Raw genomic sequence first — 15,608 nt, forward strand, 5'->3', positions numbered from 1 at the left:
CCCAAGACTGATTCATAGTGTATCGGTAATTTCCGGAGCATGAAGAAACAATCACAGGTTTACGGACCGACGAGGGAACGCCCCCTTCCTGTGACCGCTTTTTATTACGAAATGGCAGGGTCACAATCGGTAAATCTCGCAGTTGACGATGTACTGAGGCGACTGCACACTTCATTCAGAAGCTGCCTCAACTTTCAGTCTATCTCTCCTCATCTCAGATCGCACGAGCTACTTACAGACAACGAGTGGGAAGTGATCAGTAATAAAGACAGCCGCCAGGATCAAGTGGACGAGTTCCTCAAAGTGCTGCCTCACAAGGGAAGGAACTGTTTAAACCAACTAATCGAGTGTCTACAACTTTCATTTGATCATGCTGGACACAAGGACCTTCTCGTGGAGCTGAAGAAACAAGTTGATCAGCAGAGCAATGACAATAGTCAGGTATCACACATCGCTCACCAACATACATACATGTATACACGGGTGATTGAGTTCAGTGATATAGGTAATTAGCTATGCCAGCTAGGAAAACCATCATAGCTATAGCTGCCAGTTGTAGTCTAGTCTCGCCACCCAGTATTTTTGTCTTTTTACAATGCAACCAAATGACCTTTCAGACCTTCAGCACTTGTGCTGTAAAGCCTTAATAAACCAATCTCCATTGGGGGTGTTTTGAGATAATAAGTCACTCTCTAGAATTCCTATACAGGAAATTGACAAGGAGAAACTAACATCCTGACCACCTGGCATGCAGAATCCTGTAAACGTTAAAGCGTTAATCGGATGGATGCAGGTTCAAGGCTGCCCAGGTCCAGTCATGGATTTTTTTTCTCCTTTCTGCACCTTTTCAAACTTTATGTAACTACTTTAAACAAGCTGTAGGATCAGGTGTCCTACAGACCTTCAGCACTTGTTCTTAAGCCTTAATAAATAAATCAAACAACAAAAAAAAATATTCACCTGACCTAGCAATATTGTATGGTTAGGTATAATAAGTTTAAACATGCCTTCAGATTGACCCAAAATGTTTTCAATGGGTTCCTATAAAATTGTTTAAGGGAAGATGATTTCAGTGGTGTAGCAAGTCAGTTACCTTCACAATTATAATTCATTTTGTTGTTACTACATAGATAAAGTAGCTGCAAAGGTTTAGAGTTACCAAACAAATAATCACCAATTTATCCAAGATAGTATTAGTGAAACTTGCAAGTATAAGCTGGATATATCCAGTGAAAATTTATCATTTTCCACTATTTTTGCTACATTTTCTATGTTGCCAGAGTTTTAAGGAAAAATAACTCTCAGATTGAATCTCAGAGCATTTTTGATAAGTCTAGTGTGTCATTGCTAAAGCTATAAGTATAGTGTAGTAGTCACTCACAATTTTAGGGGGTGAGTCTGAGATTTTAGGGAGGAAAAGTTCCCCCCCTAACAGCCCTAGAATAAACACTGATAAAAGTAATATACGTATTACTATTACTCCTTACTGACAGAACAATATAATATATTACAGTTACATATTACTATACTTTTGAAGTAACTAGTAATATATTATATTACATATTACTTTCATGAAATCAAACACCATTATATTGCATTAGCAGTGAAGCCAGTGCCAGTGATACATGATGCCAATAATAAAATCTAACCAGTTGCCTTTACTGCATGTCAGCAAATTTACAAGTGACAAATTAAAATACAGTACAGCACATTCATTGCATCATTTCGTTATATTATTATTATTACTCACTACTAAAAGTAATATTCGTTTCATCATTTCGTTATATTACCCGCTACTAAAAGTAATAATATTACATCATTTCGTTACTAAGTAGCGCGTTACTTACCAACAGAAAGTAACTCGAGTTATACTACTGACTTTTCATATGTATTGCATTATATTACTCGTTACCAATAAAAGTAATATTATTATGTAACGCGTTACGCACAACTCTGGTTTCACCATGCAAGACTTTCATGTATTTATATACTACTGCAGATGTTAAAGTACATGGTGTTGGATAATGCATGTGACTGATTGAATTTGCAAAAAGGTACTTTCCTCACATTTTACATACCAGCAAGCAAAATAATGTAACACTCCACGCCTTATGCTGATTAACTTGCTCTTAGTATCAAAATGTAGCTAGATACTGTAGTTACACTCATGGAAAATTTCAGGCAATTACATATATGCCATGATCAAAAAGTTATGAAGCTTCAAAATTCAAAAAAGGGTCAAATTTTGTGTATGAAAAAGTACCTTTTACTGGTGGCTATAATAGTGGCATATGCAGATTCTAAAACTGGTCAAGGCAAGTAGTGAAAACCATGGTCCACATAGAATGTTATACCAACTAATCTTGGACACCATGCCAGTTAACCACACACATATATATTGTGGTTAGTGTCCAGACTCTTTAGTATACCATGTTTGCTGTAAAGATTGTGGTTTGTGGCTTTGTACCACACATGAGCTGTTTACTGAATGATGTATGTAGTTTAAAATGATTTGTTTGGAATTGTACACCCTCATAAATTATTCTACAAAGTATAAGGAAATATTAGGAATTTTAATTTTGATTAGGATTGTGTAAGAGTTCATATTATACTTGTCCACTTGTACATCTTAATGATGAGGTGCATGGTCTTTTGATTATAGTCATAAACTTACACCTTCAACATAGCCAAATTCTTATTTACTATATATGTACTTAAGAATTTGAAAGTGTCTCAATGCTTATTGTTCATCGAGCTCAATCTTTGTAATACAAACTGTGTAGAGTGTTCATACATATTACAGGAATGGTGCAGCTGTTTTTTAATGGTAAATTTGCAAAGTCATAACTAAACTACAAGTAGGGAGATTGATAAAATTTATCATTCCAAGCCCTTTATATGCATATGTGCTATAAAGAAATTGTATGTTTAAGCCCATTCAACAAACTAACTAATCCAGTTTCAACTCTAGCCTGTTGCAGACTGCTTAAGGAAAATGGTCTAAGCAGCTTAACTAACCACACAGTGCTTACTATAATGTGTTGTCATGTAGTTACCTAGAAAAGATGAGGTGGACAAGGCAGTTAACACGATCAACAGCTTATACGCTGCATATATGGAACAAAAGGAGGTGATAGATACTATGAAGGCGAAGTTAAAAGAACAAAATCAGGAAATTGAACAGCTAAAAACTAAATGTACTGACCAGTTTAAATCTATACAAGGATTACAAGACTCAATAACTTGTAAAAATAGTGAAAATGAAGTTTTAAGCTTGAAATTACAAGAACATCAACAACTGCTGGAAAGACTAAACTCTGTTACAAATGGTGATGCATTATGTGAATCAGATGCTCCAATGGAGGATGACTGTTTTGAAACGTCTAGTGATGAACAATCACTGCAAGCGAGTGTTCGTTCTCCAAGTCATAGTTTTTCATATACTAATAATGAACACCACTATTCTCCCAGAAGAACAATCTCTGATATTCCTCATTTGTCTCCAAACAAGGTTTGTTGTTATACGTACCAGTGTTTCCCATAAATTAATTGCCAAGATACTAAGGTACATATATACAGATGAATGCAAACATTAGCCATCTGTTATCAACTGCAGAAGTGCCTTCAGATATAGTGAGTGTAAAAAAATTACTTTACTACAAGCACATGCATCTCTTTCTGTAAAATACGGAGAAATGTGCTATAATTAAACAGCTGTATTGACTTGATGTTTGTATGTGTATAGTGCAATTTGAAAACTGTAAACTAGTAATATGCATAGGTGTATATATATAATGTTTTTGCATCAAATTTTAGGGGAGAGATAGGAAAGACATAGTTATTATCTGCTTCATATCATTATTGTTTTTGTGTAAAGTATAAATGTGACCAAATTTGACAAAACCCATACACCCAATTCTTTGATTTTAACCACTTGTAACTTGACCACTCTGTATACTATTGACCTACAATTTTTTCACATAATTCTTTTATTACATCAAGCAATAACAGGTTAAAATTTGAAAGTGAAAGCATGCTTCTACAATGAGTTATGGCGCTTCAAATTCACAAAGTTGGATGTGTGTGGAGTCTGGTTTGGCCACAAATACACAATTATTCTATAATTACGTGGAATTCCAATTTATTCTTTACCTTATGTCATCAACAGAATGTTTCAATTGAGGACAAGATGAAGGCCTATCATGAAAGCTGGGCAAAATTTCGTGCAAAATGTAAATTGTTAGAGCATGAAAAAGTAGCTCTAACACAGACAAAAAGAGAATTAGAAGATGAGGTTGTTCATCTGAGAGAAGCACTTGAAGCTGCATCACTAGCAAGTCAAGGCAGTGGATTAACAAGCCGCTCTCGCTCTTGCTCCAGTCTCTTTACTGCAGGAATAGAAGTAAGTGCTGCAATGACAATAGTATTGATTTGATTTTAAAATACAATTGATTATTTTCTAAAGATAGAATATATAAACCATAAAACCAAGTAATACTAAAAGTACCATATTTTTGCTAGTATGCTTAAAATGACAAACTGACCACCAACCTACTGAATAGCTGATTCAATGACCACTACACTGAAAATGTAGTGCAACAAAGCTTCATAGATTAAGCATATACATATCTTGCCATATACACTACAAAACTTCATATTTTATACTCGTGTATGAAATATGGAGACAAGAGCTAAAAATTGTTTCCTCAACTGCATAAACTGTGTATGTACTGACATGAATGTTCTACTGTCATGTTTACAGCTAGCTAATATTTTAATATTAATATAGGGTGACAATGGCATACTACACAACCAACAGAGAAAAGCAAGAGGAGGTTCTGCAAAGATACTAGAATATGGCAGTGCATGGCGACCACGATTTCGTGATTTGGCTGCCATCTTCAATCTTAAGGTTTTGAATTGTGTATTACTAGTTAAACCTCTTTTAAAGGACCATCCCTCTATAGGACACTGTACATTTATCCTTATTAAGGGCAGTTTCTGCGGTACCTGTACACCTTAACAGGGGCGGATCCAGGGGGGTTCAATGAGTTCCGTGAAACCCCCCTTTGGAAGAGCCTCATAAGTATCAGTAATTTGAGATACTCTAATAGAACAGTCACAATATTCAGAGAAGCAATGTAACAAGTTATGTATGTAGTTATAAATAAGGAGATATAGTTGGTGGAGGGCAGCTATTGTCAGCAGAATAGTTACTTTTCTTTTTTTTTTGTCTTTGGTGTACAGCTAGGTCCTGCATGGCTACTCCCTGGCTAGACTATTGTAACAATTCCAGAGTGGAATTCCCCTTTTAAAAAGTCTGGATCCACCCCTGCTTAACCAATGCAAATTTACCACTGAAAAAGGACACCCTCCTTATATCAGTCAAAATCAGGTGGTCCCAAAATGCCCATTAAAATATATATCCACACAAAAACAGCCAAGCTGTGAAAAGAATGGTGTGGCCTTAAAAAGCCTGGGTGAAAAAAGTTGTGAAATCAAAGGTGGTGGCCAAGAAATGGCTGCAATGATGTAAATTTTATCAATGCACACAGCCAATATTAAAAAATTTTTAGCATTGACATCATTGCAGCCATTTCTTGGCTACCATGCACCTTTGATTTCACAACTTTTTTCACCCAGGCTTTTTAAGGCCGCACCATTTTTTCACAGTTTGGCTGTTTTTGTGTGGATTTCACTTCTTTTTATACTTTATAAGGCCCCAAAACCAGCCTATGGCTGACTTTGAGGTTTGTTTTTACTCACATTTCTTCTTTTCTATGTAGATACAATGATGATTATTGAAGACAGACTTATAAATGTATTGCATTACATGATTTACTTCAATATTTGAGTAATACTCAAATAGAATGCACATATTTTTAAGGACTTCTAATAGAACATACATAGAATGTTCTAGAATAATCTAGTACTTCTACTGGTAGATCTATGAAATTACAAACATTTAATTATAAACAAGAAATTTCATTTATAAAGCAGAAATTAAGTGAGGTGATCAGCCAAGATAGCAGTGGTTAAGGATGCAGGTGTTAGGTATGGAGGTCCTTGGTTCGAACTATGTTAAGTTTTTAATACACGCACCTTTTACCCCGTGGTGAGTGCTCTATTAGAGTATCTTGATCCCGTGATTTACACTTGTTTGGTGTTTGCCCGTCACTGTAACTCTATTGCTATCCAAACTATCAAAAAGCACTGCTACAATGATCAGCCTATCCACACATCAGTTTTCAAATTATTCCTATACTCGGTTTACCCTGTAGTCGTGACAGAAGTTTGATTTTTTTTACGTGAATGAATGCTCATAACTCCTTGGGTATTCTCAGATTCACAGCAAATTTGGTACATGAATCCACTGTTACACACTCTTCATTTGTGCTAAAGATTGAGGTAATCAAGTTACACATTTGCATTTTATAGCAATTTTTGCAAAATGTATGAAAAGAAATTGAAGCCTCCGTAGCCCCTGTATGGCATAAGAAGAAAAAATGAAGAAATTAAAATGAACCTTTTAATGCCCATATCTTGCAAATAGCTGTTTGCGAATTTAATCAGATTTTCTGTGTGGCCTACCCTACCTGGCGGACAACTATAATGCAAAAATGGTGTGCTTTGGAGAAGGGCCAAGGAGCTATATACGCATCAAAAGGCTGTCTTCTTTCTTCCTGTCAACATACTCACAGTGTGGTGCCAGCTTTCTTGGCCGCACAACACATGACCGTGTGTCCTGATATATATATATATATATATATATATATATATATATATTACACAGAAAGTTACAATTCCTACTAGAAGGACAAGTAAAGCTATACGACCACCGCCTGAGTCACTTGAAGCATCTATGGAATATGAGGTATATACTTGTTTTTATGTAAGCATATAAGTATGTTCGTATGTATGTATGTGTGTGTGTGTGCGTGTGTGTGTGTGTGTGTGTGTGTGTGTGTGTGTGTGTGTGTGTGTGTGAAATGTATGTATGTATGCATGTCTATGTGTCTCTGTGCATATGTGTATGCTGTACAAAGCAAATATCAATAATATTATATTATTGTGGGGCTAACACTTCTTGCCAATACTTTGGGATGATGTTACAAGAAGAATGTATACAAAATTATCCTACGAAGAAGTCATTGTTATACAGACCAGTTCAGCTAGTGAAGTACTCTTCTGTGCTCTATCACTTTGGCTTGAGAAGAACAGAGGGGGTTTCAGAAACACTATTATTTTGATAGCAGCTAAAAATATTCTAATAAAACAGTCACCACACCTGATTGCTCTATTGGAGTTCTTGGCTGTTAAAGTGATGAAGATTCAGCAAAGCATATGATTTCCCATAGTCAAGATTGTATTAGTATAATAGGTGGTTAGAAATGGAACAGGTCATTTACTCTCACACATGATGAGCTAATGGTACCTGCTACAATATGGTGACCAATTCTGGCACTTTCGTGTGGAAACAGTAGCATTAGCCCTGATACTAATGTCATTGCCTGAATTAGTGCAGCCTTTAGCCAACTGTCCATGTCTCATATAACTGGTGAAATTGAAGTGGGAGTTTATGTACTGACATGATACATGGTGCAGCTTCCTGGCCTGTAGAATGAGGATTTCCTGCAATGATTGTGGTCCAGTTTTCTACCGAGCAAACATGACTATGTATACATTAGCTGAAGGCCTGCTTTTTGTGCATGTGCGTGTGAGGCAGCATATCCAAGTGGCTAGATATCCAGCCTGGGAATTGAAAGGTTCCAGATTCAATTCCTGGTTATGTCCAGTTGCTGTTACTGTTGTCTCCTTGGCAAGAAACTTTACTCACATTGCTCTGGTCTATTTAGCTGTTTAATGGGTGCCTGGTGTTAATCAGGGAAGCGGATTCCAACTGTCCATGACGGGTGAAGATCCAGGTGGGAATTAGAGTGCAGAGTACCAGCTACAGGTGAATCCCAGTGCTGGCTCACTGAGTAGGTGTGACAATGTAGCTGGTAGCCAGAGGCTTTGCCTTTCCTATGTGTGTTTGTGTGTGTTTGTGTGTGTGGTGCATGTGGGTGTGTACATGTGAACGTGCATGCATGTGTGTGTTATGATAGAGTGACCGCAGATATTTTTACCTCTAGTCTGTCTGAAATTGAAAATGCTTAGTGCCAATTAATGAGAATAATACTAAGGTTCTTTTTGCACTGCTGTGTGTAGTTTGTTGTAAATTTATAAAGAATGCGTGCATATAATTAAGATTTTATATGCTCATTTTTGTTAGAAACTTGTTACAATACCAGAAAACATGCCTGAAGATTATCTTAATCCACTATGCCAAGGATGGCTTTCAAAAGAAGGTAAATCAATACTATCTGATTTGTATATCTAGGCACACTGCATACAGTATTTATATACGTACGTTGCATGTACCTAATATTATGCTTCTGGGATTGAAAGCAATAGTGCTGGTGGAGCAACCTAACAATATTGGTGTTACATGTTAAACTATTTTTTGTTTGTTTGCTAGCTGTACTTTATCATTTTCTTTTGGTTAGGGTGAGTTGTGGTCTCCTCTTTCCTATGTGTTACTCTGCACAGCTCGATAGAAACCCCAAGCTTCTTTATGGTTTTGCTGCTATTCAGATCAAAAGATGAAAACTTTTGAAATTCATGTTGTTGTTTTTTTGTTTTGTTAAATATATATATTTAAATGCATTAAGTTTTTCCATGCATTTTCCAGTGTAGTATATTTCTTACTGTTATGAAGATAGATGTAAAGTGGTTGTATAGATGACTGCATAAATGCTACAGAGCAACTAAAGGTTACAAAGTACTAAAAGTAGGTGTAATTGATCAAAAGCATTTGAAAGTTCAGGTGAAACATGTATTTCATGCAATCAATTGAAAGCCATGCCAAAAGCCGTTTAACTACCAGCCAGTGGATTAAGTCTTATACGCCATGTAAACAGTTTGGTAGGCAATGCTTGGTTGTAAAAGTATGGTCAGTTATCACTTTACTCATTACAATTTTCCTGCTTTACTGCTGATAATCTATTCAAACTGTTTGTTTTATAATAAACTGCTGTATTTTGTCTGCTTTCCTATCACAAGAATGTTTGATATTTTAGCATCCTAAGGTATTCTACATTATATAGGTGGAAACAGAAAGCACTGGGAGAAAAGGTGGTGTGTACTGTCACCACGATTTTTCTTTTACTTTGAGAAAAAGGAAGTGAGTATCAATGAGCAGCTGTACAGCTACAATAATAGTAAGGAATATTGAACCAGTTGTATTATATGTGACCAGATTTTACAAAACCAACCCAGAAAGCAAAACTACTAACACCACTATTAGGAACTTTATTGGGTGGGAAACCCAACAGGTAGTCATATACTAGTACAAGGCTTTTGTGAAAATTTCATACGTATGTACATGCTCACTCATAATTACTATAATAGTTTGAAATTTCAGTCACATATTATAAATGTCATTCATAGTCAAATCATCATAGAAAATATATATTATATGTATGCTTTCATATGTCCATTGGCTACATGAAGTATTGAACAGATTCTTCTGATAGTCTTTGTTTACATTATTATAGCATTAAAACTTGTTGTATAGTCTTGTAGTTGCAGTATTGGCAGTGGGGAAAGAAACATACAGTACATAAACAGAAGGAATACCAATGCATTTTATATAGCCCGTAATTAAATTGTTGTGACAATTTTTGTGGTAATAAATATGTTTTGATTTTGTTTTCAAAATAAGGTGTTAATTTATGGCATATTTGCCATTGTAGGATCCAGCAGATAGTAAACGGCCAATTGGAATTTTGCCCATTACAACTGAAATGGAAGCTGCAGATTGTAAAACAGAAGTAAGCCTGTCAATTTACTGTTTGATTCCTTCATTCACCTGTTCAGTCATGCTCACTTTAGCCCCAAGATGCATGATAGTGTGTTGTGTGCCCAATACAGCTGATATGCTACCCCAGTGTATTATTAAGAGTACATGACCCTGTGCATGCAACACATCAAATTTGAACAGCAATCTGAGGTATATCCAAAATGTCATATTTACCTCTACCTCTATTCAGGGACCTGTCTGTATTTTTCTTCCTTTGCTCACTATAAAAATGCAAATTTATATGTGATGCCAGAGTTGGGGTCAAAGAAAATAGTTACTTTTATCCCGTGTAACCGGTTACAGTTACAATTTGTTTCTAGTGATTAAGTCTCCAGTTTGCCAGAACAATATAATGAAGCTGCATAAAAGTCTTCAAAAATCAGGGAAATCAAAGGTGGTAACCAAGAAGTAACTAGAATGATGTTTAATAACAACATTGGGTACTTTATTGACGTATCATTGTAGCCATTTCTTTGCTGCTTCTTATACAGTATGTGGTAGTATGTTTACACTTTCTCACAGAAAATATTCAGGGTGGATCTAACTGGTATGGTTTTGGCCGTAACAACTTTTGGACAACCGATGGCCTGGGCACCATAGATCCGGCTTGCCCAAAAGCCAGCCCCGCAATACATATTTTATGGTACTTTGACAATATTGCTTAGGTAAAATCAAGCCCAAAAATGTCCTTAGAGCAGTAAAAAATGCACTTAATACGTAAGTTATTGTGGAAATTTAAAAATATATAACACAATTTTCTTAACTATTTTCCTGACTGTCAGCACCTGCCTGATGCCTTCAGACAGATGTAACTTGATAACAGCTAAGGCTATATGTGACCGGATTTGCGAAAAGGTGTCTTCCACACACATCCAATTTACTAACTTTGACGATTAATAACGTAAGATTGGAAAAAGATATTGACTTGAAATTTGGTCAGTAGTGAGCACTGACATAGCTTAATGGTTGGAGAAAGTTTCAGGTTTATATGTTAACTGAACACTGAGTTATGGTCTCCCAAGTTCATCAAATTGGATGTGTGTGGAAGACCCCTTTTCGCAAATCCGGTCACATAATGGGAATGATTTTTTCACTGTTAGACATTGCTTGAGCCTGGTAGGAGCCTTTTACCACAGTACATACTCATACTATGTATGGACTCAGTCAAAAACAGACCGCAGACCCCAATACTGAATAGAATTGGAATATCATTTCTAGATTTGTTGTCCATTTTATCTCGGTATAGGAAGTTTTTAAAATTAGTAGTTTCAATGCTGACTATAGAGATGGAGTTACGTAGTATTGGAACACTATTTTTGCTGTGTAAGTAGAAGGAAAAGTCAAACTTTAAATTCAGAATATTTCCATGTAGATATATAAACATAACAGTTGTGTCCATGTCTGTTGTACGCAGAATTTATTTACAATTCGCAACACAACAAGAAGTCTTATGAAGTCCTGCAAACTTGACAAAAGCAGAGTAAACTATATGGAAGGTAAGTGTAATCAGTGTGATCACCTTACTTTAGCTATAAATTACTGCCAAATTTGTGAATAGTGCATGGAATTCCTATTACTGTAATATTGTGTATTTAGTGATTTGTATCATCCTTATAGGAAATCATGATGTCTACAACTTGCAGGCACCTAATGATAATGAAAAGAACAAATGGATTGAAATTTTCCAATTAGTAATTGAAAACCTTAAAAAAGACTGAATCAATTGAATAACTATTTCAGACAATTTTATTGCAATAATGTATTTGTAGATCTTCCATTTGTCTTGGACTTGATGGCTTACCATACAGAATTTGTCATTTCTCATACCCAAAGTTTCTGGGTGTGTTTCTTTGTATAAATTATGTAGTTACTGTAATAGTTTCAGGCTCAGAGTTATTTCTGCACCGACATTTATATTGTATCATAGAACTGAGTCTGGGAAGTTTATTTTCTATAAAGAATAGTTTAGGTATGAACTGTAGCTAATATACTACCGATCAAGTGGATTTTGTGAAACTTCAAAACTTCATAAAGTACAGCGTTGTTATAGTAATTGAAATGCAGGCACCAGAGGTTTGTTTTCAACAACTCGGGTATGGCCAGCAGTTTACTGGAACTCAGTAATCAGCAAAATTAATCAACAGAAAATTACTGAGGTTTACAAGTGCCGTAATTAGCTCTTTTTTTTGTTCTAAAAATTAAATGCAAAAACTTTTACAAAATTTCTTACACAAAAATTTTTACATGAACACTGCACTATGCTGATAGAGCAGTCATTCATGTAAATCATACAAAAATATTTTTACACAAACTTGTTTTGTACAAAAATTAAGCAAATTACAGTATTTTACGCAAATTAACAGGCCTATTGTACACTACAAGGCAGTGGGAATGCACACTAGCGAATATTGTGCACCTGGACTAGTGTACAACCAAGGTGTCATGTTTGCATGTTTTATGCAGGCCTACATCCACTAGGAAGTTCCATAAATCATTTTAGCACTGCCTTGTTTGTGCTACAATATTAAAAGCTTGGCTTTAATGCCACTCTGCTTTGCCTTAAGATAGAATCATCATCGGGACACATAGCTAATAAATACTATACAATATTAAAGATGAGACGTCATGATCAGTCACTCAACTTTGGTCTCGTGCAACAACATTATCTGTGTGGGCATGGCAAAGTAATTAAAAGACATAACATTAACCACAGCAATAGAAAATTTGTTACATTAATACATGTAAAAATGTAAGCTGTCTACTCACTGGATTTCACCATTTGCCGGGCCAAGAGAATTCTTTGAGTGTGTTAATAAGATGAAGCTAGACATCAGAATTGATAGTTTTAAATTTTCCTTTTTCCCCTCGACAATCAAACTATGGAACTCAATCCCCCCTCATATAGTCAACTCCCCCACACACGATCAGTTTTTTACCCTCTTAGATAATTATCACAATCACACCTGACCTGTGCGTTATAATCACATTGATTTCTGCACAGCACACACAAATAATAATAATAAGTCAATAACTTATATTTGAATTTCACTACTGATTTCTGCCACAATACATGCAAGTAGGGATCATGACATTGTAGCGACCTCTTGTAGCGATCCTCACTACGTAGTAACTAGTGAATGTCACTACATGCATATGGTAGCAATGGTCGCTACATAATTAGTAGTGAACGTCTGACTACATAAAATAGTGGGTAGCTATTGTGGCAGACATTTAACCTTCACTAGTTTTTTTTGGTTCACATTTAATATGGTGACCTTCACCGTAGTTAGCACATTAAGTGATTTATAATAGTGCAGTGAGTACTCACTGCTGGCCTACTCAGTCTTATTTTGCTTCACTGCTTGAATATGATTTCAGAGTCTAAACTTTAGGACAAAGTTAAGTGGAATTGTAGACAACAATATCTGAGTCTGTACGAGGTGATCAACAGGTTTGATGGGACAGTTGCTTGAGGTCCTTCATAACTTAAGCCTGGTAGGCCAGCAATCACTGCGGCACATGGGTTGAACAAACATGTCCACTGACAATTATGCAAGTTGTACTTTATTAATTAGCATATCTCAGCCGCGCGCCGCGTGCTTCGTACGAAACAAGACGGGAAATGCCTGTAAATTTACGGTACGGGAACGCCCTGTTTTGCGATTAAGGAGCTTAGGCCAATGAAATTTGATTAGCAGTTTCGCGTCATCGCCCGCATGCTTTTGATACACCCGCATGGAATTTCATTATTGGTATTTCACATCGAAATACTCTAATAAAGCAGTCACTTTTATTCTAATAAAGCAATCAGCTATACTCTAATGGAAAAATCACTTGTTTAGGAGTTACAGAATTAACTGAATATTCTAGTAACGTACTTTAGCTAATGCAAGAGCAATCAATGTAGATCTTTGGCAGAAATCTTCATGTTTGGATGTGTGTTGTGCATAATGAATAATGAATAATAACCGCCCGCCCGCATCAAATTTTCAAAAATCTGAGCGAGAAACTGGTAATCAAGTTTCATTGGCCTTATCGTGCCCCAGTCCGTCTTTTTGTTGTTGGTGAAGGTGAAATTTTATCTACTGAGGGCACGACACAAGGTGACCTGTCATGCGACAATTGGTCCCCCCAAAATCAGTCCCCCCGGACTAGTTAAAGCCGCGCTATATGGTCCCCCCGGACCACTTGAGACACTTCAACTTGTCCCCCCCGGACAACCTAGAGCGCCACGGTTGGTCCCCCTCTGCTACAAGTGGTCCCCCACGCTGAATATGATCCAGGCGCGGCAAGCAACACGACCGGATCAGTTTCTTCGTACAGCTTGTTTTTAAACTATAAAGCTACAGTGCCAGTGATCGGGTATGAGGCTACAGGCTGTGCCTTGTATGCTCGGCTAGGCCTGTGCTTCGTGGATTCTCAGCCATGATGCCGGTGATCAGTCTATGTTGTCAATTCACTACTAATGTATTCCCTGACATGCGTCATGCCAGGCTATAATAGCTAGCCATAAAAGCGATGCAGCTAGCATAATTAATGTATGCCATGAAATAGCTAACTAGTTAGCAAAGTTTGCCAATATACATCAACAATTGTTACAGTCATTAGCTAATGTGTAAAGTCTTTACATTGTTTGACACAATCAATACAGTTAAATTCATAAGAGGGTGCTGAAGGGTCATCCACAGTTACTCCTGAGCAGATTACATGCACCCACGCATTACAGTTACCACACTGGATCTACATACACAATAAATATACATAAAGTTCTCACATGAATAATATATGTGTATAGCATACCCAGCGATCAGTATAATCTTCATGCTGAAAACTTTCTTCAGATCGTCCACACATGATGCAGCGCTCAGTCATGTCAACTGAATTTGAAACACACATATTTATGCACACTTTAACGCAGAGCAAATTACTTGAATTGGTGAGGAGTGCTGTGCCTATATCTATTCTGGCTTTCTTCATATTCATTTGCAAAATGGCGTCTTCGTCGATACGGTTAAAATTTAACAATTGTTCAGCAATCTGTGTATAATACACAAACTTTATAGCCTTAGCTACAAAAGCGAGATGTTATACCTTTAAACTCAAAACACCACAGTTGAAGCTGTCTCCTGGCTTTTGCACACCTTTCTTGAGCTGAATGAGCTCAAACTTGTCCAATGAGACGTTGTCTTGACCAACGCAGTTATATCTCATAGCAAAGAACCTTCTATGGAGCATATAAAACTAGGTGTAAAAGTGCATTGCATCAATTTAGTTCACAGTGATGCACTGTATAATTATGTTAACAGTCAATGTTACAGTATTGAACATACTTCAAACCTGTGTATGCTCCACGTATGGCTCGCGATGGTCCAAGAGGATCGATGTAGTAAAACTTTTTTTCTTCCATGTTGATTGCCTACAGAGCAGCACAACAAGTGTATTGGTATCACCCTATGCAAATTGCTTACAATCAATATCCAGTGGTTTTCTCCACGATTGTACATTCCAACAATAAACACTTTGGTGCTTAGCGTCTCCTATAGTATGAATAAACTAACTCCTCCACGTAGCATTTGTGATCTTACCTTGCTTAAAAGGTGCGATGATTTCCCAGATTTTGAGCGATTAACCCAGGCAGTGATGGTTTGTGACAAGACAGCAAAACTGTCATTCCTCAATTCAACTAGCATGCGTAAATATCCAT

The 15,608-nt window shown here is 36.5% G+C and overlaps 2 protein-coding genes across 4 annotated transcripts; one reads left to right on the plus strand and one right to left on the minus strand.

Annotated features, from left to right (window-relative positions):
- Positions 1–48: 48 nt before the first annotated feature.
- Positions 49–11,730, plus strand: LOC136258736 (putative leucine-rich repeat-containing protein DDB_G0290503). 3 transcript variants are annotated; one of them, XM_066052087.1, is made up of 11 exons: positions 49–441; positions 3,053–3,511; positions 4,169–4,402; positions 4,790–4,912; positions 6,794–6,874; positions 8,276–8,351; positions 9,150–9,263; positions 9,322–9,377; positions 9,798–9,875; positions 11,319–11,400; positions 11,522–11,730. In XM_066052087.1, the coding sequence occupies exons 1-11, from the start codon at positions 112–114 to the stop codon at positions 11,620–11,622; spliced, it is 1,734 nt and encodes a 577-aa protein (XP_065908159.1). In that variant the 5' UTR covers positions 49–111; the 3' UTR covers positions 11,623–11,730. The 3 variants fall into 3 exon arrangements, 2 of the variants coding, with proteins under 2 accessions (XP_065908159.1, XP_065908160.1); XM_066052088.1 differs by lacking the exon at positions 9,322–9,377 and having other exon boundaries at positions 50–441; positions 9,150–9,226; XR_010702954.1 differs by lacking the exons at positions 9,322–9,377; positions 11,522–11,730.
- A 2,744-nt stretch (positions 11,731–14,474) lies between these two features.
- LOC136258594 (uncharacterized) lies at positions 14,475–15,608 on the minus strand. Its single transcript, XM_066051929.1, has 7 exons — positions 15,490–15,608; positions 15,373–15,441; positions 15,235–15,320; positions 14,996–15,128; positions 14,833–14,941; positions 14,705–14,781; positions 14,475–14,644 (listed from the first exon to the last, which is right to left on the minus strand). The coding sequence occupies exons 1-7, from the start codon at positions 15,592–15,594 to the stop codon at positions 14,513–14,515; spliced, it is 711 nt and encodes a 236-aa protein (XP_065908001.1). The 5' UTR covers positions 15,595–15,608; the 3' UTR covers positions 14,475–14,512.

This window comes from Dysidea avara, chromosome 6 (genome assembly GCF_963678975.1).
Source record: "Dysidea avara chromosome 6, odDysAvar1.4, whole genome shotgun sequence".
Lineage (NCBI taxonomy): Eukaryota > Metazoa > Porifera > Demospongiae > Dictyoceratida > Dysideidae > Dysidea > Dysidea avara.

Excerpts from the sequence above, each read along its gene's own strand:
- LOC136258736 (XM_066052087.1), top strand. The coding sequence starts at position 112 with ATGGCAGGGTCACAATCGGTAAATCTCGCAGTTGACGATGTACTGAGG. Across the intron at positions 6,875-8,275 it reads AAGCATCTATGGAATATGAG|AAACTTGTTACAATACCAGA; the intron begins GTATATACTTGT and ends CATTTTTGTTAG. Across the intron at positions 8,352-9,149 it reads AGGATGGCTTTCAAAAGAAG|GTGGAAACAGAAAGCACTGG; the intron begins GTAAATCAATAC and ends TACATTATATAG.
- LOC136258594 (XM_066051929.1), bottom strand. The coding sequence starts at position 15,594 with ATGCTAGTTGAATTGAGGAATGACAGTTTTGCTGTCTTGTCACAAACC. Across the intron at positions 15,321-15,372 it reads AAAACCACTGGATATTGATT|GCAATCAACATGGAAGAAAA; the intron begins GTAAGCAATTTG and ends GCTGCTCTGTAG. Across the intron at positions 14,942-14,995 it reads GTGGTGTTTTGAGTTTAAAG|ATTGCTGAACAATTGTTAAA; the intron begins GTATAACATCTC and ends TATTATACACAG.